At 44.6% G+C, this 15269-nt stretch overlaps 1 protein-coding gene across 1 annotated transcript in view; it reads right to left on the bottom strand.

The window, feature by feature from the left end:
- UHRF1BP1 (UHRF1 binding protein 1) overlaps positions 1-6313 on the bottom strand; it is a 38616-nt gene extending 32303 nt beyond the window's left edge. The window contains exons 1-2 of the mRNA XM_034768801.1: positions 6256-6313; positions 5025-5028 (exon numbers count right to left, since the gene is read on the bottom strand). Coding sequence (XP_034624692.1) covers positions 5025-5028; positions 6256-6313 — 62 coding nt within the window. The remainder of the gene's footprint in view (positions 1-5024; positions 5029-6255) is intronic.
- Positions 6314-15269: the final 8956 nt, after the last annotated feature.

The raw sequence follows: 15269 nt of genomic DNA, 5'->3' as shown, positions 1-15269 counted from the left end.
AGATATTGAACAGAGCCGGTCCCAAAACAGACCCCTGCGGTACCCCACTCATTATGCCTTTCCAGCAGGATTGGGAACCCTTAATAACAACTCTCTGAGTACGGTTATCCAGCCAGTTATGCACCCACCTTATAGTAGCCCCATCTAAATTGTATTTGCCTAGTTTATCAATAAGAATATCATGCGAGACCGTATCAAATGCCTTACTAAAGTCTAGGTATACCACATCCACAGCTTCACCCTTATCCACAAGGCTCGTTATCCTATCAAAGAAAGCTATCAGATTGGTTTGACATGATTTGTTCTTCACAAATCCATGCTGGCTATTCCCTATCACCTTACCACCTTCCAAGTGTTTGCAGATGATTTCCTTAATTACTTGCTCCATTATCTTCCCTGGCACAGAAGTTAAACTAACTGGTCTGTAGTTTCCTGGGTTGTTTTTGTTTCCCTTTTTATAGATGGGCACTATATTTGCCCTTTTCCAGTCTTCTGGAATCTCTCCCGTCTCCCATGATTTTCCAAAGATAATAGCTAGAGGCTCAGATACCTCCTCTATTAGCTCCTTGAGTATTCTAGGATGCATTTCATCAGGCCCTGGTGACTTGCAGGCATCTAACTTTTCTAAAAAGAACAGGAGTACTCTGAAACCTGTAACTTTTCTAAGTGATTTTTAACTTGTTCTTTTTTTATTTTATCTGCTAAACCTACCCCCTTCCCATTAGCATTCACTATGTTAGGCATTCCTTCAGACTTCTCGGAGAAGACCGAAACAAAGAAGTCATTAAACATCTCTGCCATTTCCAAGTTTCCTGTTACTGTTTGTCCCTCTTCACTATGCAGTGGGCCTATCCTGTCTTTGGTCTTCCTCTTGCTTCTAATGTATTGATAAAAAAGTCTTCTTGTTTCCCTTTATTCCTGTAGCTAGTTTGAGCTCATTTTGTGCCTTTGCCTTTCTAATCTTGCCCCTGCATTCCTGTGTTGTTTGCTTATATTCATCCTTTGTAATCTGTCCTAGTTTCCATTTTTTATATGATCCTTTTTTATTTTTTAGATCATGCAAGATCTCGTGGTTAAGCCAAGGTGGTCTTTTGCCACATTTTCTATCTTTCCTAACCAGCGGAATAGCTTGCTTTTGGGCCCTTAATAGTGTCCCTTTGAAAAACTGCCAACTCTCCTCAGTTGTTTTTCCCCTCAGTCTTGATTCCCATGGGACCTTAACCTATCAGCTCTCTGAGCTTACCAAAATCCGCCTTCCTGAAATCCATTGTTTCTATTTTGCTGTTCTCCCTTTTACCCTTCCTTAGAATTGCAAACTCTATGATTTCATGATCACTTTCACCCAGGCTGCCTTCTACTTTCAAATTCTCAACGAGTTCCTCCCTATTTGTTAAAATCAAGTCTAGAACAGCTTCCCCCCTAGTAGCTTTTTCAACCTTCTGAAATAAGGACATCATACCACCACACACTGGGCAGACCATTGCATTTCTATAGTGCATTGTGTGAGCTGCCCTACCAGTTTTGCAGTGTCCAGTTAGGCCCCGATTCCAGAACCAACTCCCATTGACTTCAATGGCAACTTGGTCAGTTCCCTAAAGAGTTATAAGTGCATTCGTCACCTAAGTACTATGGAGATTGGCCCACTATAAATGCCTAAGAGAGAGAGAAAAGCAGTTTTGGTCTAATATTTCCTTTCTTTTTAAATAATAAAGCGTAAGAGGGAGAGAGGTCACAAAATTATCAGACATCCTACCCCACAGAAAAAAATCTTCATTAAGCTCGAACTGAGGTTGCAAGAACATAGCCAAAACGAAAGGGGAAAAAATAGAAAATTACAGTTTAAAATATAGGTGGGAAGGCAAGGTTGTTAGGTGTAATTTGGAATTTCTTGCCTTTCAGATGTTTTGATTATACGGAAGAGGGCAGAGCTAAAGCCACCCCAAAAAGTGTCTTCACCCTAGGCATCCGCCATATAAGCTATGACAAGTATTTTGGCGTCATAGCTAGCTGACAGTTAAACCCTGGGTATCGTGACAGCTCAGCAAAGAAGCTTGGCAGGTGTCTTTAAGGCCCATATAATTTGGCATTTTAAATGTTTTAAATCAAATCAGGAGAGCGCACTGGAAAACCAGAAATTAATGTAACTGCATTAGGGCACAAAGAAAATGAAACTAACTAGAAACAAATGCAACTGGACAATAGTTTCACTCCCCAAGATAAGAAGCATGCAAAAACAATATTAAGAAAGTTATAGCATCAATGGTGGAGAGAGATTAGATCCGTTTTATTGATTGCTCATATTACTGTCACAGGGAAGTAAAGGATTTTAAATAAATTATTTTATCCATCTCTTTAAATACTAGTCTCACAGCCAAACCCATTCCTGTCCCTCATTAGTGAAGCTGATTCATGCTCACCAGTCTCCCAAGCTAAGAAACAGGGTTATACGTGGTCAGTGAAACATCAGTGTGCCTGCACATAACATAATCCTTCACCCTGCTTCTCACTGACCAATTCCGCCACACCCTGCTTTTCTTCTAGCTACCATCAACTGCTGATCTCTCCTGTCTCAATTTCCCCTCCCAAGAGGCTTTGCTGTTTCCAGATCTGCTGTATGCACCCTGGTGTCTTCAAATTCCAGATGTGTCAGATGTATGATGGATGAGAACTATTTGATTAAGGCCACAAAAGAGAGGTGCAAAGGATTCTGGGACAAATCTGAACGCACCCAGCTGAACTGGAAATACCAAGGATCCTTTTGGAAGAGTACTCAGGAGAGTTAGGGCAAGCAAAGATGAGGGCAATCTAGGAGGAAGGTAATGGTGAGCTGCAAAGAGCCCTGCATCAGCAGAATGAGCACAAATTGCAGCAGGATCCAGGATTTTTCTTCTTCCCAATTGGGATGGCCCTGCCAAAGACTGGGATACTTGGCAGGTACATATTAGTGCATAAACAGGGAAGAAAACAAAAAGCCGCCATGCTGGATTCAGCTATGTTAGAAATCTTGGAATGGTTCTTCTTCATGAATGAAATACACCTTTCCCGCCACCCGCTGGAAGGGTTCAGAAAAGCTTAGTTCCCGATGCCAGGCACTTGCACTTGGAGGAATCTGCTTCCTCTGACCCACCAGGAGTAGTTCAGGGATGGGGGGGGGGGGATTCAGAAGTTTGATAACAGAAATGGAAATTTACATAAATTCCTGAGTTAGTGGGAGAATTTAGGTGACTCTGCTCCTTCACAAGGTTGCAAGATTTCTTATTCAGATAGTAAGTTTGTGAATAAAGTCAACAGAAAGCAGCTTAAAGTTTCCCATGGCTTTGGTCCAGCCAGTCCCCAAGTTCCATCTACTCTGCAACAACCACAGTACTATATTGAAAGGCATGGCTATCCCTTGACACAAATAAAACACGGTTCAATCTCACAGCGTAGATGAGACTGAACCATGTTTTAGTTGTGTTACTGAGTTGTAGGTCAGCCCCGCAAAGTCCAAAGCTGTGGTGTGCTTCAGGAATATGGTGCAATCCCATCTATGCCAAAAGAGAACGTTAGGATTTGACCATGTTGTAACCAGGTCCCTCAACATGCAGCCAGCCAGCCCTGTTTGGAGGCAGAGCCTGTTGAAGAGGTGTTTGGCCCTGGCAAAGGGGATTATCAGACCCAGCTGGGGAGGGGTTAGGTGATTCCTATGAAGGACTGAAAGAGCTCAGTTGAAGAGAAGGCTGGAGGAAGTAGGGCAGCTCTTGTGGCAGGGGAGAGATGTAAGGGGAATGGCCGGTGGGCCCCTACAGCCTGTATTGGTCAAGGAAATAGCTTGGTTTTGTGTTAACTTATGAGTTTTTGGGTTTGAATAATAAACTGCCCTGAAAGAAGGGCTAGAACAGGACTTTGGGCATGGCATCAGTCCTTCCTGGGCTTGGGAGACAGGCCAGCAGCCTACCGTAGACTGGATCATGACCAGAGAAGTTGTATTTGCCTTGCCAGTATCTCACTGGGATGTCTGACTACATGGTTTCCTCCTCTGCACTAAACGGAAGCCAGTGAAGGACTGCAGCTTGCATAGCACCACAATGCCATGGGATTCAGAAAGGATGGAGTGTTTCTGCCAGATGATTTACTCACTGCTCAAGCCAGAGCCATTTCACACATTCCTCCATGCTAATTCTAATTCTGCACAGTGGCCCAGCAAGTGGTGGAAAAGAGGCTCCACTGTCAGCTAGGGTAGGATTAGATTCACACGTTAGTCACACGCTGCAGTTCTCTCACTCCCCTTTCCCTGCACTGGCCTGGTCACATGTGCTGCCCCATTGTGCAAGGCACAAAGACAGTCCTGAGCAACTGGGCCAGCAGCTGGGGGGATAACGAAGGTGGGGGGGAAAAAGGGGCTATGGTGCTGGTTTCATCAGTCTCACCACAAGAGCATGAGTTGAACTGGGAAACTGGCTGGGATTAGTTGCTTATCAGCCAATCCAGAATTTCCTCCAGAACAATGTATTTATCCAAGTGAACATTGTGCCCAGGGCAGAATCTGAAGCGAGGAGAGAAGCAGTTATGCATTTCACTGCAGCCAAACACTCTCCTCCTTGTAGGAGAGGCTGGGACTTGAACAGCTGTGAGGTTGCCTGCTGCTTGTGTTTCCACACCATTCTCTGCAGTAATGATTTCTGCAGAGGAGGACTGCAGTATGAGACCTCTACAGACTTTAACCTGCCATGCAAGTTTTCTCCTTTCCAGACCTAACAAGCTAGTATATCAAACTGTGTGTCTCCCATCAGGTGACAGCATAACACACCTGTCACTGTCTCAGGCTCACACAGAGAGGCCATCCTGTTTACTTTAGACAAATATTTCCTTATTAAGCCAGAGGCAACCCTAATATAAAACACACATGAGAAGGCAGCTAAAATCAACACAGTTCTCAATTACTATATGGCAAAATCTGGTGTGTGTAAAATTACATATTCCAGCACGTGTGACATTCTACAGGTGACAGGTTCATTGGAGGAGCATAAACAATGATATCTTACATATCTGTAAGCGAAGAGAAATAAAGATCTCAAAGCATGACGCCTATCATCTGGTTCCTCATTGGGGACTGAGCCTGGGATCTCCAGAGATAAAGCATGAGCCTCTATGGCTTGAGATAACAGATCAAGTCCTCTAACTGAGAGCCACAGCAGAGTCATATCCTCTGTGAGTGGGCAGAGAGAACAATGTATAACACACGCTGACCAGTAGGATGCCAAGAGCACTTTGCAGACATTAAGTTGACATTGTAAGTCCAAGTCAAATAGACTAATTCTATAGATGGGGAGGAGGTGGCCCAGGGAGGTGCAAGGAACAGAAAACCATCTCTCCTGACTTCTAGTCCTTAGCATACTTCCTCTGTTGAAACATGCTGCTCTCAACCGGTACATTAATGCAGCAGTGTTGGTTGTATCAGAATATTGCAGAGACAGAATAAATTTATTGGACAATCATCAGCATCTCAGCCAGAGGCAGAGCTGAAATCTTCAAACTGACTCACTGATGTAGAGAGATATTAAATAAAGCCAGATGAATACAAAACAAGTTTTTAAATACAAGTGTAGGGGCCACAAGGAGTCCTGCTGAACTGATATGAAGATGACCAGAGCCAATGTTGCAAGATTCTACGGAACAGTCCCTGTTAGTAGCCAAAATGAATATGAAACTTTAATTTACAGTGCCTGTGGAAGGGGGCTTGGGGAAGATTTAGGAACAACGGAGCAACGTAAACAGTTACATGAACAGAGGATAGGTCAGTATGATGTCTTTAGCCAAACCTCATACTGCCATGTAAAGAAAGTGGAGTTTTGAAGCAGATCTAAGGCACCCTCAGCTCACTGGGTATGTCTAACATGGCAAGCAGAAACCCATGGCACCAAATCCACTGCAACAGACATGGGCTCATGGGGCTCGTGCTACGGCATTAAATACAGCTGTGTAGATATTCGAGTGTGGACTGGAGCTCGGGCTCTGAAGCTTAGGGAGGGTTTCACAGCCCAAACCGCAATGTCTACACAGATATTTTAAGGGCAGTTGCATGAGCCTAAGTCTGTAGGCCTGGGCTCTGAGACTCACTGCCATGGGTTTCTGTTTGCCATGTAGATGTACCCAGTGAGACCAAGTGCCCTCACACTGGTTTCTAAGGTCCGGAGCAGGCAAATCGGAGAATGTAGCAAGTATCCCCCAACAAACTGATCCCTACAACTTTATTAGCTGGAGATAGGGCTTTACCTAGCACCAGAAGGACTGGAGAGCCTGCAATATCCCCATACACCGTGGCCAGCTCCATGGTTCACAATGCACAATAAACCTGTCAAGTGTTCAAACAGCAAGCGAGAGCTATTACATCAATGTGGGTGGAAAGCAGAGTGGGGCAGTCAGTCTTCAGATTGCTGCAGCTGAGAACACCTTAGGATTCCCCAAGCAGCAATGAAAAAACACTGTTTCAAATATTGTGTTTGTCTTTGGAGGGAAAGATCTGACTGCTTAAGAGGTAGCATAAGATTATGCTACAGTAACAAACCAAAATATAACTGCGCAGTCTAGAGGAGCAGGGGATTTCTAGTCAGAACTCCTGGGTTCTATTACCAGCACCAGCACTGGGCAAATCACTTCTCTATGCATCAGTTTGCCCATCTGTAAAACGAAGTTACTATACCTACCTCACAGGGTTGTCTCAAGGATAAAGTAATTCTTTGCAAAGGGCTTTGAGATCTTCAGATGAAATAATTTTCAAATTCAAAATGTCATAACCAGGGTGGGGTATGGCAGTACAGCCGCAGGGAATTCAGAAAGATGCCTAATCTTCCCAGCAGCTTCAAAGGAAATGCTTTGATCAATCTCAGCGGAAGAAAGGTCCAATGACTGTGGATAGGATTTTAAACAAAGTTTGCTGGCAGACTCTCTCCATTCATGCTGAATGGCAGTATGATTTTTGGCAGCATGCATTGCTGGCTTGGATAAAAGTGAATGGAAATAGTTTGTGGCTGTTAAGAAAATTGACTGCATGGACTATTTCCATTTCTCTGTTTCCAAAGCTCTTTAACAGAGGACATGCAGTATTAGCCAGTACATTCAAAGAACAACACTCTTCTTGGGCCTGCCAGGAACAGGATCAGCAAGAGCAACTCATACACACATACTCACTCTCTCTCTCTCTCAGTGACCGATACCATTTCATCCTCTCAAACATCACCTAGTCAAGACAAGTCCAAATTTTATTTGCAGGGTGTGACGGTTTGGGTCACAGAGACCCCCTTGGGACTGCCACCTGATGCTCTGAGCCCGTTTTCCCTGGCAGCTTGTGACTTCAGTACCCTGTCTTGTTGAGCCAGACGCGCTAGCTTGCTGCAAACAAACCCAGGTCTGAATCACATCCCCCAAAAGCTGCAGGCTTAACTGAAAACAGCTTAAGAAGTGTACCTGTCTCCAGCACCCAGATACCCAGTTCCCAATGGGGTCCAAACTCCAAATAAATCCGTTTTACTCTGTATAAAGCTTATACAGGGTAAACTCAAATTGTCCGCCCTCTATAACACTGATAGAGAGATATGCACAGCTGTTTGCTCCCCCAGGAATTAATTACTTGCTCTGGGTTAATTAATAAGTAAAAAGTTATTTTATTAAATATAAAAAGTAGGATTTAAGTGGTTCCAAGTAATAACAGACAGAACAAAGTAAGTTACCAAGCAAAATAAAATAAAACACGCAAGTCTAAGCCTAATACAGTAAGAAACTGATTACAGATAAAATCTCACCCTCAGAGATATTCCAATAAGCTTCTTTCACAGACTAGACTCCTTTCTAGTCTGAGACAAATCCTTTCCCTGGGTACAGTCCTTGTTCCAGGTCAGGTGGTAGCTAGGGAATTTCTCATGACTGCAGCCCCCTTTGTTCTGTTCTACCCCCTTATATAGCTTTGGCACATGGCAGGAATCTTTTGTCTTTTTGGGTCCCCACCCCTCCTTCTAAATGGAAAAGCCCCAGGTTTAAGATGGATTACAGTAACAGGTGACATGGTCACATGTCCTGTGAGACCCCAAGCCTTCATTCTTCCTGACCTGACTCACAGGAAGGCTTGCAAGTAAACAGAGCCATCTACAGTCAGTTGTCCTGGTTAATGGGAGCCATCAAGATTCCAAGCCACCATTAATGGCCCACACTTTGCATAATTACAATAGGACCTCAGAGTTGTATTTCATATTTCTAGTTTCAGATACAAGAATGATACATTTATACAAATTAGGATGACCACACTCAGTAGATTATAAGCTTTGTAATGATAGCTTACAAGAGACCTTTTGCATGAAGCATATTCCAATTACATTATATTCACGCTCATTAGCATATTTTCATAAAATCATATGGAGTGCAAAGTCACACGGGGTACTGGCTATAACTCACTACCACAGTCCCCAGTATCCACAGAAAACTTTCAAATGGCTAAAGACTTTGATTGTCTTCTTAGCCACAGCAACAGGAAACAGGAGACATAGGATCATAGTAGCTAGAGATGGATGTCCAGTCTTGTCCATGCCCCAATGACCTACGTAGAACTGTTCCCTACAATCTATTTTCCAGTGCTTTGTCTAATCCGGCTTTAACCAATTCAAGTACTGGGGCTTCCAACAAACCTTTGTGAGAATGAACAGATGCCACTGTTAGCAAATTTTCTCTCTCATCCCATTGCTCCTAATTATACTCCCACAGACCACCCTAAATAATCTCTCTCCTTTCTTAGCATTTAAACCTCCCTGTTTTCTGAATTGTCTCTGAATCAGCAGCATGTTTTTGGTAGTCATGTGCCCAGAACTGGATGCCATATTCTAGGTATGATTTTCCCACGCCCCAATGCCAAGCCCTGAAGTGGAGGAGGAAAGAGGCCTGTGGGAGCAGCTGTTTTTAAAGATAAACTAGCAGGATAGGATAACAAATAAAACACTGCCTATGTGGTTTAAAATCCTGTTTAAGCCACAGTGGTTTACTTGGATTTGGGCTGTAAGAGCACAGTTCTTTGGGAAAAAGATTTCTTGGGTGGTTTCTGAACTCCTGATGTTTTAGCTTTCATTTGCTTTAGAGAGTCTTTTGTCTGGTTTTTGGCAGGGAAAAAAACAGGAGCATCAACCTCGCTCTTCCATCGTTAACTTTAAAAGGATATCAAAGGTGGGGATTTCATTACTCAGAGAGCTAGTATCCAATTCATCTCCTTATACATCTAGTCACAAACCTACCTATTGCAAGAGAAAGTTTAGCCAAAGTTGATTGCTGGCCTGAAGCCAGTCTATAGCATTAACACATGTAGAAATCAATATCCTCATTTGTAACTGTCCGGCAGGTGCAGCACTGTCTACAATTGAGCAAGTATTTCCCCTGCAGGTAGGAAGGATTAGATTGAAAAATATCAGAAGGGGATGTCTTAAAGCATAATTCTGATCTCCTTCTGCTCATCAGCTTTTGGTCCCTTCCCATTATCTTGACACTGCTGCTGCAAGAGCATTCTCCTTTGCAGGTCCTGCCATCTGAAAATACACTTGCTATCTCTCTAGTCTCCTCTCATCTCAATTTCGTCTCCCACTGCTATTCTATAACTATCATATGCAACAAGCATCTAAATATATCTATTTCTATTAATAGTTTTGTAACTATGGATAAATGTGAGGCAGTGATTAGTTATACACTGTATGACAGATGCCCCTGATTTTAATTTAGATAGCTACAGGATCGGATAATATATTGGCAGATATATATAATTATTACCCACAACACTTACTACTGTTACAGAGTAGCAGATGGAGAAGATATTGAAGTGTGAACAACAGAAGGAACAGGGTAAATTTTCAGCTGAGATCTGAAAAGAGATGGAGAGACTGAGAGCTGAAGGGAAGCTGCTTTTGATGTTAGGAGATGCAGAAGAAAAGGCTCTTCTGTTAACAGTGGTGAGCTTATGGGAAGGGACAGAGAGTTCCTTCCTTAATTTGAAACACAAACACAGTATTTAAACACTTATATCAGCAAACAAAATAGAGAATAGTAGAAGTTAGAAATGGAGGAAATCAATTTAATCATATCCAGTCATTCCCTGGACAATGCGGGATTATACCCTACATAGCATATTTCCCCAGTGTCTTGTCTAGTCATGCTTTGTGCCACACAATGGGATTTCCATACTTCTCTGGGGAGACTATTTCACGATCACATCTCTCACGCATAGGACATTTCCCTCATATTAAGTCTCATTATCTCTAGAGCCAAGAATCACACTCACTTGGCAAGAAGGTTCACTACTACTCGCTAGAAGAGGAAAACGTCAATAATTGTAAAACACAGACAAACTTTCCAGGAAAACAGCAGCAGAAGCTTCAGATATAATAAATACAATGAATTTGGGAGAGCGTCTGAGTGGGTAACTAACCTTAGTTTTGGAAGGAATAAAACTGGGCCAGAGGCCAAAATTCCTTTGAAGAGTGGCAAAGCAGTAACTTGAAAGACACTACAATACACAGGAGGAAGAACTAACACCACTATTCAGAGGAGAGAAACCATTTTACTAACTCAGGCTTTCAGCACAATATTGCAGCAATCTGTCCACTAAGAACACATGGGATCACTCAATGCAAGAGTTAGAGATTTCAGGCTGAGCACAAGGAAGAGAAATATGCTTAATTAGTATTAGATTCGGCTAATTAGTATTAGATATCTAATGCTAATACTTACATTACTGTAGTCAGTATCACATTAACCTAATTAATCAATCTATTTAGAATTAAATGAAACCAATTAGTATCAGATCAATTAGTTCTTTGGAAAATGGAAAGCACCAAGTTATTAATAATACTTATCACTTCCACAGTGATATTCATTTACAAACCATTAACTAATTCACAGCACCCCAGACAGGCAGGCTAGTAATATTAGCCCAATTTTACAGATGAGGAAAAAAAGAGAACGGTTAAGTGACAAGGTCATACAAGCAGTGAATGTCAGTGCTAGGTAAATGACCCAGGAGCTCCTGGCTGCCAGTCCTGTGATTAGTACATGCTACTCCACAAGGATAAGGAAGTTACTTTTAGCATTTAATTTGGACATGTATAAGATGCTTTCAGGAAGTGTCACCTCTTCTCCATACTCCCTTCAATAGTGTGACGGGAGTTGGGCTTCTTGCCTACAGTTCTGGAAGGATGGGGAATCTTTACCCTGATTCATGATGCAGTCTCCAGTCAGAGGATTCTGCCATGATTAACTCCAGTTGGGGAAATAGGGCTCTAGGACTGTTAGTGTCTGTAATAAGTTCCAAAGTGACTTTGCGCTTAGAGAGATACTCCACTCCCTCTTTTACTCTCAGAAATAAAAGAAAGTTTGCGTTTCAGAGCCTTGGTTTTAGAGAGTACCCAGAGATATGGGTTTTTTTTAAACAATTAACAAAATTATCCAAAGCACAGGACTTGGTGGTGATGGGAGACTTCAACTACCTAGACATCTGCTGGAAAAATAATGCAGCAGGGCACAGATTATCCAACAAGTTCTTGGAATGCCCAGGAGACAACTTTTTGTTGCAGAAGGTGGAGAAATCAACTAGAGGAAAGGCAGTTTTAGATTTGACTTTGACATATAGGGAGGAACTGGTTAAGAATTTGAAGGTGGAAGGCAGCCTGGGTGAAAATGATCAAGAAATGAGAGAGTTCATGATTCTAAGGAATGGTTGGAGGGAAAACGGCAGAATAAAGACAATGGAATTCAAGAAGGCAGACTTTTAGCAAATTCAGAGAATTGGTAGTTGAGATCCCATGAGAAGAAAGTGTAAGAGAAAAATAAGAGTTCAGGAGAGTTGGTAGTTTTTTAAAGAACCATTATTAAGGCACAAGAGCAAACTATCCCAATGCATAGGAAAGACAGGAAGTGTAGTAAGAGACCACGTTGGGTTAACCGGGAGATCTTGCGACCTGAAACTCAAGAGAGTCATACAAAAAGTGGAAATTAGGTCAAATTATGAAAGATTAATATTAAAAAAAAAACAGCACAAGCATGCAGGGACAAAATTAAAAAGGCCAAGGCACAAAACAAGGTTAAACTAGCTAGGGGCATAAAGAGTAACAAGAAAACATTTTACAAATACATTAGAAGCAAGATAAAGACAAAAGACCAGGTTAGCCCATTACTCAATGAGGAGGGAAAGACAAGAACAGAAAACACAGCAATGGCCAAAGTGATAAATGCCATTTTTGTTTCAGTTAGCAGTGATCAGACGACTAATATAATGAAAATCAGTGGGGTTGGAGCTGAAGCTAAAATAGGAAAAGAACAAGATAAGAATTACTTAGGGTACATCTACACTACAGCGGGGAGTCGATTTAAGATACGCAAATTCAGCTACATGAATAGCATAGCTGAATTCGACGTATTGAAGCCGACTTACCCCGTTGTGAGGACGGCGGCAAAATCGACTTCTGCCGCTTTTTGTCGGCGGCGCTTACTACCACCTCTGCTGGTGGAGTTAGAGCGCCGATTCGGGGATCGATTGTCGCGTCCCGATGGGACGCGATAAATCGATCCCCAAGAGGTCGATTTCTACCCGCCGATTCAGGCGGGTAGTATAGACCAGACCTTAGACAAGTTAGATGCCTTCTCTGAGCCATTAGCAATTATCTCTGACAACTCATGGAGGACAGGAGAGATCCCAGAGGACTGGAAAAGGGCAAATATAGTGATGTGACGAAGTGGGGGGTTTTCTTGTTTTCTGTGGAGTTTCAATGGTTTGCATGCGGAGTGGGTGGGACTCAGTTTCCCTGGGTATAGTGGTTTAAAGAGGTGAGGGGAGAGGGAGTTTGTTTTGCAGAGCACCAGAGAGAGGACTTGGGGACCCAGCCGATGGCCTGGAGGATGGATACCCTAGTGACCGGTGACCCGGAGGCCCAGCTAAGGAGACGCAGCCGGTTCTGGCCAGCGGGCGGACAATGGGCTGCAGAGTGAGGATCCAGTGACCTAACCAGCCGGTTCCAGCCAGAGGACAGAAGTGAGGAGAGGAGGCCCCGGTTTACGACCCCGTTTACCTGGAGAGAAGACAATGGACCGAGGCAGGGCCTGGGGCCAGGGATCTCAGATGCTCAGCTGGGAAGCAGGGGGGTTCGGGGCTGGAGAGGGGGAGCAGGCAGAGCCCATCTGGATGCAGAGAGACTGGGATGTGCTGGGCTGAGGGAGGCCAGGCCTGAGGCCCTGAGAGTTTCCTGTGCTGTGTTCAACTCTCAATAAACCCTCCTGTTTTATGCTGGCTGAGAGTCACTCTGGTCTAGAGAACAGGGTGGCATCAACCCCTTCAGGGGTGAAGGCCCGGGGGGTCCAGAGCGAGTGGACTCCCTGAGGGGGCCCCCGGTGAGAAACAGGTTTGCTAAGGCTCCGAGAGGTGCGGCTCCAGGAGGTGGAGGGGCCTGACCCAGAGATAGAGTGGACCCCCGAGAAGGGCTGTCTCACTAACAGGGACACACCCCACGGACCGCATGGGGCTAAGAGTGGGCACGAACTGTGAGTCCGTGACAAGTACCTATCTATAAAAAGGGGAATAAGAACAACCCAGGCAATTATAGATCAGTCAGCTTAACTTTGGTACCTGGAAAGATAATGGAGCAAATAATCAAACAATTAATTTGTAAGCACCTAGAAATCATATGGTAATAATTAACAGTTCACATGGATTTGTCAAGAACAAATCATGTCAAACCAACCTAATATCCTTCTTTGACAGGGTAACAAGCCCTGTGGATAGGGGGAAAAGCAGTAGATGTGATACATCTTGACTATAAGGAAGGCTTTTGCTACTGGCTCACATGACCGTCTCAAACAAAATAAGGAAATATAGCCTAGACAAGCCTACTATAAGATGGGTGCACAACTGGTTGAAAAAACGTACTCAGAGAGTAGTTATCAATGGTTTACAAAGGCTGGTGTATATCCACTTTCCACTGATGAATGGTGAACCAATTAATAAATTTGCATTGCTCAAGAAAGGGTCTTGAGCAGTGCAAGACAGTATATCCTTGAGGTACAAGGCTGGGAGCTGGGGGGATTTGACTCTGGGAGCATTCATGCAATCTTGCTGGGTGTGGGGCTCCATATGCTGTTGTGCTGAGCAATCACAGCACCTGGAGGGGTTTTCTTCTTGTCACTAGCAAAGCATTGAGAGAGACAGCCCAGGCTGGAGAGTTAAGGGGGCACAGTGGTCCCATGGTCCCAGGCTGCACCCCAGGGATCCCATCACAGGGAGATTTAGTTTAGACATTAGGAAAAACTTCCTAAATGTAAGATATTTAAGCACTGGAACAAATTGGAATTTCCTTTATTGGAAGTTTTTAAGAATAGATTAGACAAACACATGGCAGGGATAGTCTAGATCAGTGTTTCCCAAATTTGGGACGCCGCTTTTTAGGGAAAGCCCCTGGCGGGCTGGGCCGGTTTGTTTACCTGCCGCGTCCGCAGGTCCGGCCGATTGCGGCTCCCACTGGCCGCGGTTTGCTGCTCCAGGCCAATGGGAGCTGCGGGAAGCGGCACGGGCCAAGGGACATACTGGCGGCCGCTTCCCGCAGCTCCCATTGGCCTGGAGCAGCGAACCGCGGCCAGTGGGAGCCGCGATCGGCCGGACCTGCGGACGCGGCAGGTAAACAAACCGGCCCGGCCTGCCAGGGGCTTTCCCTAAACAAGCAGCCTCCCAAGTTTGGGAAACACTGGTCTAGATAATACTTAGTTCTGCCTCAGTGCAGAGGACTGGACTAGATGACCTATTAAGGTCCCTTCAAGTTCTATATTTTTATGATTTCTGTGGTTACACTAGACCAAGGGTCGGCAACCTACGGCACGCGTGCAGTGTTTGGCACGCGAGCCGATTTTGAGTGGCACGCTGCCTGCCCGGTGAGAGGAGGAGGAGGAGGGGCAGAGGGGCCGGAAAGCGCCAAGCTGGGGGAAGAAGCGGGGGACGGGGGAAGCTTGGCTGCCGCAGGACCAAGCTTCTGCTTCCTGCCCCAGCAGGGGAGAGAGTCCCGGTCCCCCGCCCCACTCAGCCCCCCTGCGGGGGCAGGAGGCAGAAGCTTGGTCCTGCGGCAGCCAAGCTTCCCCCCTCCCCTGCTTCTTCCCCCAGTGTGGTGTTTTCCTGCCCCTCCTCCTGCTCCCTCTCCCTGCGCCGATCAGCTGATCGCCCTTGCGAGGGGGACGAGTGGCAGCGTGCTCCATAGAGGAGGCAGAGAAGAGGTAGGGACGGGACC

The sequence above is a fragment of the Trachemys scripta genome, chromosome 4 (genome assembly GCF_013100865.1).
Source record: "Trachemys scripta elegans isolate TJP31775 chromosome 4, CAS_Tse_1.0, whole genome shotgun sequence".
NCBI classification, from domain to species: Eukaryota; Metazoa; Chordata; order Testudines; family Emydidae; genus Trachemys; species Trachemys scripta.
This window is presented reverse-complemented; position numbering and strand designations above follow the sequence as displayed.